The sequence below is a fragment of the Passer domesticus genome, chromosome 5 (assembly GCF_036417665.1).
Source record: "Passer domesticus isolate bPasDom1 chromosome 5, bPasDom1.hap1, whole genome shotgun sequence".
NCBI lineage: Eukaryota > Metazoa > Chordata > Aves > Passeriformes > Passeridae > Passer > Passer domesticus.
In genome coordinates this window covers 46603975-46616140 of record NC_087478.1, presented here as the reverse complement: position 1 = coordinate 46616140, position 12166 = coordinate 46603975, and the positions used below count along the sequence as shown (strand labels likewise).

Below are 12166 nucleotides of genomic sequence, written 5' to 3'. Positions count from 1 at the left end.
CAGAAAGGAATTAGTTTTATTACATATTGCTGAAGTGGCTCCTCATTTAAATGCCTGATTCATTCATGAGCCAAGATGACCAAGACAGTGAACCACACTTATTCAAACACTTCTGCATTTTGCTTGTGGCATCATCTAAATTTGGAAGACAGTAGCTTAAACTTGGGGTGACCATTAATTTACAAATGTCCAAGATAAAAAGAGGGGGGAAAGTACCAAATTAGAGTCAGTGGTAGTGTCAAAGAAATGTCCCTGTTGTATGTTAGATTCATTTGGCTTTTAAGTCACGAGTGAAACTCTTTCAATGGCTCGGCTATCAGAAGTTAGTCTCTGCAAATTAGAAGACATGATATTAATATTTCAGGATAACTGATATAACTGCTTCTCCAGGCTTAAATGACAGCAGCAGAGACTGTATTCAGATTTTAAAATACTTATTTAAAAAGACCCATACCTGAGCTCTATCCACCAACTTAGAAAAATGAAACTCTACTTTCAGTTACTCTGTGAGCCAATTTTCTCAACGTGAAAATATGTATCAATCAACTTAATGTACAATAATATTGCTGCTAATGAGAGAGAAGAAGTCCCATGACAGGTATACAGAACTGGATTTCTAATGTGTAGAAGTAAGTAGGTCATAGTCCTCTTCACTGACATCTCTGCAATAAGCTGTTCCCCATCTGGTTACTCCACTCTCCTGCAGAAACACCTCATTCACTACTCAAGACTGTGAAATCTTGCCACATACCAGTGCTCAATTCAAGCTGCCTTCTTGTTCCACTACTTTCTGTCACTGACTAATTGCAGTATTGCTAATAGGTGCTGTTACTTCCTCTCTCCGGTGTGTGTCCAGGCATGGAAATACAGCACATTCCTCCTGCATACATGAGCCCTACACAGACTTTCTTGTCTCTTAGCCCACAGAAGACTTCTCAGCAGTTTCTCCACTCTATAGCATTTGGGAGATTCAAGTTTCCTGCTCCTTTTCAAGCCTGTAATTTCTCTACCAGAAAGCTGGAAGCTGCTGTATCATTTTGGGGTGATCATGCACATTGGCATGTTTAGGCATCTGTAGCTGCCCTAGACCAGTGCAATTATAAATCTTCCTCATGTCATTATATGCTTCCTTCAGTAAAATTGTATCCCAAATATAATCAGACATTATTAATATAAATAATCTGTTCTGATTCACAAATCCCTTTCAATTTCCCTTTACTACAGAGGTAAAAAAATTACTTCACTTTTTTAAACACCTTCCTTCCCCTGGAATTCTTGAAGTCTGCAGGAGAAAGACAAAGGAAGATGTTTTTGCTTTAGCACTCTCTTACTGTGCTTAAATTGAGTTGTGCAAATGCAGCCTGATTTTGATGTGTTCAGAGTCCAAATAACTTTCATAGAATGGGTTTAATGACTAGGAGTACAAATGAGTTAAATGCAATGCTTTTAACCCATTTATATTAATAGCTTAGTTTTAAGGAAGTTCAGCATCTGCAGGATGATTTGAACTGCTCTAATGAGCGGTGTATGTCTCCACACTTTTGATCAAGTTGCAATGGGCTTTTCACATTGTTTTTTACTATAATTATACCTCATGCTGAAAGGCACACTAATAATGCCCAACATTCATTTGGGAAGATGCCATAACTGTGTTTACTGTGACCAGTAAATACTCATGTACATTTCTATTTGTTTTGCTTTAAGAGATCTTCAAGCCAACCTATTTTGGTCTTGTGTCTTATATTTAGAAAAGCTCCAAAGTTGAAATTCACATCAAAATGAGGGAAGTGGTCAAGACTTCTGTTTGTACAGTACCTTGTAACATCACAGACTGCTATAGACAATAAATGTCCTTCTTATGCTTTTTTGTTTAAAACTTTGATCTTTTCTGTGTACTAGAGAAACTTTACAGAGTGGAGAATGGCAAAGGAGTAAAGCCTTTCCGACCAGACCTGACCTTGGAAACAGTGGGAGAAAGACAGGTGGAAGTAAGCTAATAATTAATAAAGCTGTTTTCTAGGTGAAGAGTGGAAGTCCTGGCCAAACTAAAGCCTATGATCATGGGAAGGTGAAAGCTATGCATTTTATGCCAAATGCCCTAACTTGTGGGAAGAAGTTGCATTCTATAGTTGTTAATAGCAATGTGAAATATGAGTAATGGAAATTATTTCACTGGAAAGAAGCAGACACTTATGGTGCCACTCTTCTGACCTATTTTAGGTATCCTTGAGATGGGATGAATTACACCTCAAGTATACCTCTCTTCACTGGTATAGGTCCTATGGCTTCTTGCGTGGGTGAAAATGTCTGTATTGTAGATATTCACATATTCAGCAATCAGCCCCATTCTTTTTGGCTGAATCACCAGCTTCAGAAAAATCTCAGACATGGGATATTGGAAGTATAATTACCACAGCATTTACCACCATGTCAGTAACTGTGTCTGACACCAGTCTGCAAGACTGGATCCATTTACTTGCCTTTCATTTGTATATTGCAAATTCACGTTAAGATCATGTCACTAGTCATCACTAGTTCACACAATGAGTGTTCTAACCATAGGTTCAAGACAGTTAGTCACACAATTTAATATGTTGCTAGTCAAGAGTAACCAGAAATTCCCTAATGAACTAGTGCCGTTTAGCACAATTCTCTGTCTATATCCATTACTTAGGTAGATTTTTTTCTTAAATTTTTGTTTGAAGGTATATACATTAGTGAAGAGCTGCTGGGAGGAAGATCCAGAGAAAAGGCCTGACTTTAAGAAAATTGAGAGTACTCTGGCTAAAATATTCAGGTGAGTAGCAGGAGCTTTTTGTAAGATGCTCCGTACTCCTCCTCTATTAGAAAGCTCCTATTTTCAAGCGTGTAAATTGATAGGATTATGATTCAGTCAGTGGAAAACCTTAGTGTCTTCACTTAGGTCCTCTTTTATTCTTTGGTAGAAAAGTAAGTGAGCATGTGCATATGTTGTGTATACATACACCTGTGTAAAATTTCCTAGGTGAGTGAGGGTGAGGTGATCACCATACTTCATATTGGTACATTATGAAAGTAGCAAGCTGGATAATTAGGGTTTTTTACCAATCAAGTAATTCCCTCCCTGTCTCTAGTCAAAAGCTGGATAGTGACTTATGTCATTTAAGTTTCGGTAAATGAATGCACATAGATGTTTGAATGATGATTTGAAAGTTTGGATGGTCCCAAATTAAGCTGACTAGAAATACTGAGTTGTAACTCACAAGTATTAATTACAGGGCTTAGGTGGTACAAAGTTGTGGGAAAATAATAAGGGTCATAGCTGGATAAACCCTGTGGGGTTACACAGGTCTTTCACCTGGACAATGCTGCATTGTTCCTGCAGAATTCGGTCTGAATTAATTATTCCAATGACCAAACCATGAGGATTTAATCACTTCTCCTGGGACATTGCTCCCCAGTTTTTAAGGCTCTCCTAATCAACAAACCCCAACAGCACCATTTTACATTCTACATGGGCAGGACAGCAGTATTATGCATAACAATGTGTCAGCTGAATAATCTTTCTGCAGCTGAACATGAAGGCCTCCTGGTTCAGCTCCTAAGCCTCCATCCTACAAAAGCAAAGAGGCTACCTCTTGTTGCATGCAGTATGGGTGGGTCTAAAATGATGAATTCCTGATACAAAATTTGTTTAAAGTAGGAGTGATTTTGAAGTCCTGTTGGATACAATCCTAATCTGACTCTTCCAGTCAGCCTGGTCCCAATTTCTTTCAGACTGCTTTGGTGGGTGCAGGCTGCCCAGACAAACAGAGGTTTGAGTAGCTCATGTTACCACACTCCTGCTTCCAGGAGTTAGTAGGCTTGAATCTTCAGGATTTTGTGAGTAAAATTAGCCCTGGGGCTGTTCATTGTTCCACTGTATTCTTCGGTCTTCTAAACAGACAGCCCCAAATTGTCTTAATTCTTCTCCTGAAGTCCCCATCTAAACATAATGTGCAATTTTCTACCTACTATTTTTAGCTTCCTCTCAGGATCTGATCTTCTCAGCTTTTTTATAAATGAATGTTCCTGGGTTACCTAAGGTAATCCAGAATAGACAATATTAGCAAGGTTAGGTGATTGACGGGTGCTTTAAGAATTACAAACTCCAGCTGACAAGTGTGGATTACAGACTTTCAATTCATCTACAAAAGGCCTCCAAGCAAGCAAAAGAATGATGCACTTCAGGCACTTTGTATTCGAACTACAGGGAAGTCAAGCACTGGAGAAGTTTTCTGCTGCTGCTTTTTTGCCTCCTTTTAGCTGCTCTCAACAATGTCCATCTATCAGAGACTCCTGTGTAATTCTGTTATTTGCAGTAATTTCCATGGCCAGACCAATGAGAGCTACATGGATACCCTGATCCGGCGTCTACAGCTGTACTCCCGGAACCTGGAACACCTGGTGGAGGAAAGGACAGAGCTGTACAAAGCAGAGAGAGACAGAGCAGACAGGCTTAATTTCATGTTACTTCCAAGGTAACTGGCCAGGAGGATTTTTGCTGGCATTTTATTTACACACACACACGACTATTGCAGAGTAGGGGATAGGATTAATGTTTATGTTCTATTTTCTTCCCATCTAATCTAATCTAATCCTGTGAGAAAGAAGAAGCAGCTGTCCCTGAGCTTTTCATACTGTAGTAGAGTTTCATGCCAAGATGGTATTGGGACCCATTATCTTGCTCAACATTACTTCATGCACAGGATCCCCCTTTCCAGCACAAACCTCTCTTTCACTGCCTTCCAGGGAACACAGATCTACAGTGGTCCCACATCACAGAGCTCTGCTCTGCTCAGGCACCTTGCTGGTTAGGAGTGTCTTCAGCTGAAGAGCAGGAGTGGAGTCCAGCTTCAGGCTGGGGTTTAGCAAAGCAAGAGAGGGCCATACTGAGTTAGATGGATTCTTCAGAGTATGCTATAGGATAAGTATTATTGACATTCTAATATTGGTAATATCAGTAATTTTGGTATTGCACACATTTGGAATAGTAAAACTATGCAAGGGTATTTCAGTAGTCAGGTTATTGATTTTATGACTCATTGTAAAAAATAAAAATTGTGTTGAATACAGTTTTGGGGGGAATCAGGAATGATCTGGCTGTGTAGACAGTGGTGCAACAAGGAATTCATGTCTGCTTCCACACTTTGTTGTTACTACCACTCTGTAACCATTTCATTGTAGATGGAACACAGCATTGTGCAAAACCCATAATTTTCTGGGTCTCTTTCAGTTCTTGTCTTCTAGATTCACCACTAGGAACACATATTTCCCTGGATTTAGAATTGCAAGAAAAACAAATTCCCTCTTGAATAGACATTGACTATTATGGTATAGAATTTTTCTTCCATAAATTACCAGACTAAGATACCTCATCTGAAATCAGGATGAGTTGATGTAATTATTATCATGAAATTACTTCTGTGCTGGGAAAACTGAAAAATATGTCTGTTCTTATTGTATGAGTAGAATGTAGGTCTACATATCAGGAAGTTCAGAATTTCAGTTTTAAATTTGACTCAATATCCCTGTTTCTGATCTTAACGAAGAGACTTAGTTGCCTGTGTCTCAGTTTCCTCATGGCTATTCACACATAGATTGAATTTTGGAAGTCTGTAGTGCATGAATTACCATTAGCAAGTGTTTTGAGGTCCCTGGCTGAAAGGCATTGTGGACATCTAAAATGTGATTACAATGGCAGTTTTCAGCGAACTTTTTAATGTTTCCTACACAGAAATCCTACTGTGATTGGATTGCATGAAAAAAAGACCTTTAATAGTAAACCCTAGTCATCTGTATTCCTGCCTTCTCTATTTCCACAGGCCAGTAGTAAAGTCTTTGAAGGAGACTGGCCTGGTAGAGCCAGAGCTGTTTGAAGAAGTCACTATCTACTTCAGTGACATTGTTGGCTTCACCACGCTCTGCAAATACAGCACCCCTATGGAGGTGGTAGATATGCTCAACGATATCTACAAGAACTTTGACCACATTCTTGACCATCATGATGTTTACAAGGTGATTAGCTCTGTACTTGTGCTCATTTACAACCAGTGGACACACAAATCAAACTGCATGATGTGGTGGATTTGGGAATCTGCCTTCTAAGCAAAGCAAAAGAGAGAAAAACAGGTCATATTTAAATGATTACTTAATTTAAATATGCTTTCACTGTGCCTGCTTATATCAAATTTCCTACAGTAGGTGGTCAGACATTCATTAATTGGAATGCTGGGTATAGTTATAAACACTCCTATACCCAAATTATGTCAGCTACCTTAAACTAAAAAAATCCTGTTCTCAGGGGAAGACATGTTTAGTCATGAACAAGAGGATCTGATAAAATCTTTCTGCTTTTAACTAAAGATGTACTTTTCTATGTCTGGAAATAGTGAGTTCTGATTTTATTTCCACAGGTGGAGACCATTGGTGATGCTTACATGGTGGTGAGTGGTTTACCGAAGAGGAATGGCAACCGGCATGCAGTGGACATCTCCATGATGGCTCTGGACATCCTCAGCTTCATGGGATCTTTTGAACTGAGACATCTGCCAGGGCTGCCTGTTTGGATTCGCATTGGAATTCACTCTGGTACACAGTAATGCTAGATCAACAGTGACAATGTTGTTGCCTGGTTTTGCACTAAATTAACACCTATACAAGATGTGGTAATACACCATACACAATTGCCCTCCTCATGAAGAATCAAGTGGAAAAAAATGTTCACAGAGGAAGAGTAACAGAAGTAAATAAGTCACTGTTTTTGCCCCTGCTGCAGTGAAAGAGCCCATACCCATTAATTGACAGCCTAAGACAGTAGCTAGCATGATCAACAGCCACTGTTCCTGGTGTAATTAAACCAATTGTATCAAATAAGCCTTCACGTCTTATTTCTCTCTGACTGAAGTGGAGATCAGTCATGGCCAGCTATGCTTATCTAGGCAAAAAATGCAAGCCTGTATTTTGTACTTTTAGAGGCAAAATTTTTTTGAGTCTGTGTGGGACTTAATGTTTTAATTTATCTATAAAAATACTTTTTGTCAAAGGGGAACTCCAGCGCAACAACTTTGCGAAATTCCTCAACCACTTCAACACCAACTGCCAGGGGAGGAACACAGAGAAAGTGACTGAGGCACTGGGAAGCCTCTTGAAGCACGACTATTCACCCCTGCCTAATGAAGCTTATTCTTTTTTTCTCTTGCTTCCAAACATGACAGTTAATAAATGTACTTCTTTTTTTCTGCACAGAAATTCCGCTTAAATACAATTAACACTGTGCAGCTGTGACCTTTTTATTATATTATTGGATTATGCAAGAATAACAGAGCTAGGCTTGGTTTGTAGCGGGAGACCACAAGATATTGTGGGAAATGAGGTAGAAAGTGTTACCATTGGTGAGGAATGCAGAGTTCCCCCAGGCACTGCACTGCTTTGCAGCAATGAGATACCTGCCAAATAAATCAAGTCTCTTGATTCACCCTTTTTACCTCTCTGCATCCCATTTCCAGGTCCATGTGCAGCTGGTGTGGTTGGAATAAAAATGCCTCGTTACTGTTTGTTTGGAGATACAGTAAACACAGCTTCGCGGATGGAATCCACAGGCTTGCGTAAGGATTTAATTTTAGCTGTCAGTGGAACAGGACCAAAGGCTATTGGTTAATTTGTGACTGAAGTGTCTGTTTTCAGCTGAGGACAATGTATTATCAGCTTGCAGAAGTTTTAAAGATAAAGAAGCCATATTTGTTTGGATTGACAATTATTTAACTGTCCAAAGTGACAGTGGGCACTTCACTGGGCAATGGAGAGTTGTTCCCTGTTCATACTTCAGTGCTGGTAACAGGTGGTTTGTAGGCTGGCTCACTGCCTGAGCTCCTCTGGAAAATATGAGACTTATGTGTCTGGAATTTAATTTTACTCTATGATTTTAGCTTGACCTAGAATTGTATTACTGCTTTGTTGTGTAAATATATTGACTTTGTATTTTAAGTTGAAGCAATTATGTCATCAACTTCACCATTAGGGAACTGTGGCAAGAGCCAGTTTTTCCTCCTTCTGCCTGGTATCTTCACATGAGGATTCTCTATATAGGTCACTCACAATTACTCTTTTTCCTTTTGACATCTAACTACTACAGATACCATTGTTACCTGTATTTCAGATCAAGGGCTATACCAGCTATTGCCTGGATATGCTCTGTAGTGCAGTCAGACTTTTCATACAGCAGTGTAATTGCTTCTCATTTAATTTGGCTCTCAGAATTTATGATGATAACAATTGAAGGAGCTTCTGTCTTCACATATGCTTAATGTAAGTGAGATGTTTCCAGGCTGAACTTTCATTGTCTCTTTATTTTTTTAGCTTTAAGGATTCATGTAAATGGTTCCACAATTAACATCCTGAAAAGAACAGACTGCCAATTCCAGTATGAAGAGAGAGGAGAAACATACTTGAAGGTAATCTTTACCATGTACAACCACGAACACAGAGAAAAAGAATAGTAATAAGCATTGTATAGCTGAGAATAGCCCAGAACTTAACAGCTGGGGAACAAGGATTACTGATCAAAATTGGTATCACAGTCTCTAGTGGTTAAAGACACTTCTATAAAGACAATGCAGGCAATGAAGAGCTCCCTAACTCATACATTAAAGCAACATAAAGATGTGGAGAATAAATGAAACATACCATGTGGAACAGAAGACTGTAGAGTGAAGTCATCTGCTAAAAGAGAAGCTGAATCTAGTGTTAATTTGTTAATGCTCCAATATCTACCAATCCATTTATTTCAATCTATTCTACTTGTCTGTCCTTGGGAGCTGATGGCAGGCACCACAGCTCACCTCTCCCACAACTTGTGTCTCAGGTCATGAAACAAGGAACTGAGTGTGCAGCTGCATCTGTCCCATCCTTCTTCTTCTCACATCTAATTTGTAATCCTTTGCTGTCAGCATCAGTTACTGAAAATAAGCAAAGGAAATATGGCAACGTGCAAGAGAGTATTATTTAAGTAAATTAACTACAGGAAATTGCACTCTAATCCCAACATTGTGCTTTCTCTTCTTTAGGGCAGAGGAACAGAAATTACCTACTGGTTGACGGGTACTGAGGACAAGAAATACAATCTCCCAACACCTCCTTCTGTGTAAGATGGTCTTTTTATGTGCAAAGGAAGGAGAAATTCCCATTCTTTGCACTTTAGCCCTTATTGTTCCTCCTTGGTACTTGTGGATTTTGTATACCATTCAATTTGCCTTCAGTTGTTAGAGGCTTGATAGTGAATATGCATATAAACATGTAAATATTCATTACATGAGACTCTGTGTGTGCTGAAGGTTGTCTACATAAATATTTAGCAGGTTCTTTGCCTTGGAAACTTGGAACTTACAGGACAAGTTGCTGATGTGATAAAAGCAAGAGATGGACAGGAAAATAAAAAACATTAATATTCCCACAAGTTTAGTCTGAGTGGCACATGTGTGTCACACTACAGGAAGAGGATAACCACAACTGAGTGTGCAGCTCTGTTGTGCCTGTGAACTCTTGTGGAAGAATTTGTAAGAGGAATGAAACTGACAGGATTTCAAGCACTATTCTGCTACAAGAGGTGGACCAAGTTACTGTAGTACTGCACAGGAATAAAGCCTTTAAAAATTAAACAAGAGCTTACTTTCTAACATTTAGAGAAGTTATCAGTAATAAAAAACCCAAAAAAACCAACAGGTTGATGTTCTGGAACTGAGCCATCATTTTGCATTAGAATTGAATAAAATATAGCAATGGTGGAAGTGATGTTTTTGAGCAACTATGCAAAAGTGAAGTCAGGATAACTTGCTGCATTTTTTAGTGTATATTTTGCATATGAGTACCTCTTTATTTCCTGCAAACTCACTAAATGTGGAAGTTCCTCACTTTTTGCTTCAAACACCTGTGTACAGTCTCTCTTCACTAAGTGGGAATTTGTTGCCATCTGCTTTGAAATGACAATGTTTCATTACAAATTGAAGCAATGATACTGCAAATTGGAGTTTGCCAGGTACATGGGGATCTCTTGTCCTGACACACATAAGTAAATGTTACAGCTTGCTTCTACTGTAAGTTCTGAGTCTTACAGTGTGATCTTTGCACAAATAAAATTCTCTGTCCATTTATTCCCTAAAAGAGGAGATTAAGTGGAATATGAGGGTTTTCTCAGGGCATTTGCAAACCAGAAATAATGAAATTTTTAATCTGCTACAGAATCTCATGAGCTTTGTTATTTTTTTAAATGGAAAGTACAAGTGTTTGGGCTGAGCAGGAAATACTGTCAAGGCTACCTCATGATAGATCTCTTTTGTAAACTCAGAACTCTGTTTTAAAAATTAATATGATCTGTTGAAACTACCAGAATTATTGCATTGTCAGTCTGCTGGAATTCAACAATTGAAAGCACCTCTTGAGCTGGATCACAGTGATGCTTTTGTTTTCACTTCCTCATATATGACTGCCCCTCAAAATTGTCATATATGGGATACTCCAGCAAAAGCCAAAAACACTGAAGAAGTTTCTGAAACAATGGCAGCTCTATTACTGAAGGCCACCTGAAGTTGAATAGTTAAAGTCCTGGTGCCATGAAGTAATGATATTGAGAGCTGGTGTCATAAAGGAATGATATTGAGAGTTGCAAACTGTTTTGATTAGGATTGACTCTTTGTCTTCCTTTTCGTGCAAGTGATCATGGCTTTTTAAGGTCAATAATGACACAGCTACAGACCTACTATCTGGAAAACTCACATGAAAATCCTTCTTCTGTTCCTAAGTTCAGAACCAGAATTTGGTCCTGGCCCCACTTTTTATCAGTAGTGTGTGAATGTCATTAAGATAAATATGGGAATAGAAATGTTTAAAAATCTCTGGGGACCTGAGGATCACCAAAAACATGTGAATCACTGAATTTTTTTCCCCATCCTGTTGATTTTAGGGAGAATCAGCAGCGGTTACACGATGACTTAGCAGAGATGATAGCCAACAGTCTTCAGAAAAGGGAAAATGAAGGATCCAAGGCACAGGAGCTTTCGCGGGTAGGTAGCCACCGATCTGGTACCCTGGAATACCTGCAACTGGTCAGCACAGAGAATTTTACCACATATGTTTAAAACTGGATGTCTAGTATGACTCAAAAAGCTGCAGCAACTCTCTGGACAACTTCATGTGGAGGCTGGAGGCTTGTAGACACAATTGGAGGAAAAAGAAAGCACATTTTCAAGCATCCTTTTCACCATCCAACCTGCTATCAGTAAATCAAACCTCTCTTCCCTGTAACATTGAAATTGTTGGATGACTTTGTTAGGACACATGCAGCATGATTTGAGATAAATGAAAATGTTTGCACTTGAGTCTGGAAAATAGTGAGGGTTTTTGCTTTAGTTAGGGTTTTTTTTTTTTTTTTTTTTTTTTTTAACTGTGATAGCCTGTTCAATAATCCACTTCTGAAAATATTCCCAGCAAAAGCTTAATTTGCCATGATCTTTAGATGTTGTATTTAATTTGTAATTTTTATTTGAAGAAAGATTTGGTGTAATATATTTGAAAATATAATTAAATATATCATATGTAAAACCTGGATATGTTATTTTTTTTCTTCTGCTGTTTTCCTCTGTGTTTCACATGTTTTCTTGAATCAAGCTGACTTTGTTCAAGAGATGACATTTATGTCATTTACATTGGGAGATTATTCCAGAAGTATGGTTTGTAAAGTTTAGCTGAATCTCCTGGGCCTGCAAAACGAAACTCATTCATGCAAAACAAGACATTTTCATATCTTTTCACCACTTCTGCTTCTGCCCCCAAACCAGAAGTGAAACAGAAATTAAGGAAATAAAATTATCTGGATTTTTTAACCTCAGACCTTTTCAATTCAACTTTTGGATGCAGTTTTACAGTCAAGCAGGTTTTACTCAGATGAGTCATTCTTCAACTGACACCATGGCACTGGAATTAATATACAGCTTTAAAAAGCAACAAAAGCACAGGGGTCACATGTAAAAGAAAATCAGCATTCACATGAAGAAATAACATCTAGTCAGTGAAGAACATCTGCTTTTGCAAGGGCCTTTTGTGCATTGTTGGCTTTCAAAGCAGAACTACTTCCACCATTGTCAAACACTGGTCA

The 12166-nt window shown here is 38.6% G+C and overlaps 1 protein-coding gene and 1 long non-coding RNA gene across 5 annotated transcripts in view; one reads left to right on the top strand and one right to left on the bottom strand.

Moving 5' to 3' along the window:
* Positions 1-11617, top strand: part of GUCY2C (guanylate cyclase 2C) — a 51705-nt gene extending 40088 nt beyond the window's left edge. For all 4 annotated transcript variants that reach the window (XM_064420000.1, XM_064419999.1, XM_064419998.1 and 1 more), the window contains 9 exons: positions 1900-1988; positions 2706-2797; positions 4341-4499; positions 5844-6036; positions 6435-6609; positions 7527-7625; positions 8377-8471; positions 9084-9160; positions 10976-11617. In XM_064420000.1, the coding sequence (XP_064276070.1) occupies positions 1900-1988; positions 2706-2797; positions 4341-4499; positions 5844-6036; positions 6435-6609; positions 7527-7625; positions 8377-8471; positions 9084-9160; positions 10976-11150 (1154 nt within the window). In that variant the 3' untranslated portion in view covers positions 11151-11617. The remainder of the gene's footprint in view (positions 1-1899; positions 1989-2705; positions 2798-4340; positions 4500-5843; positions 6037-6434; positions 6610-7526; positions 7626-8376; positions 8472-9083; positions 9161-10975) is intronic.
* The window catches only part of LOC135300510 (uncharacterized), a 31019-nt gene that overhangs the window by 17132 nt on the left and 1721 nt on the right, over positions 1-12166 (bottom strand). Inside the window, exons 2-3 of the long non-coding RNA XR_010362347.1 lie at positions 8859-11114; positions 3338-7643 (exon numbers count right to left, since the gene is read on the bottom strand). This is a non-coding gene — a long non-coding RNA (uncharacterized LOC135300510). The remainder of the gene's footprint in view (positions 1-3337; positions 7644-8858; positions 11115-12166) is intronic.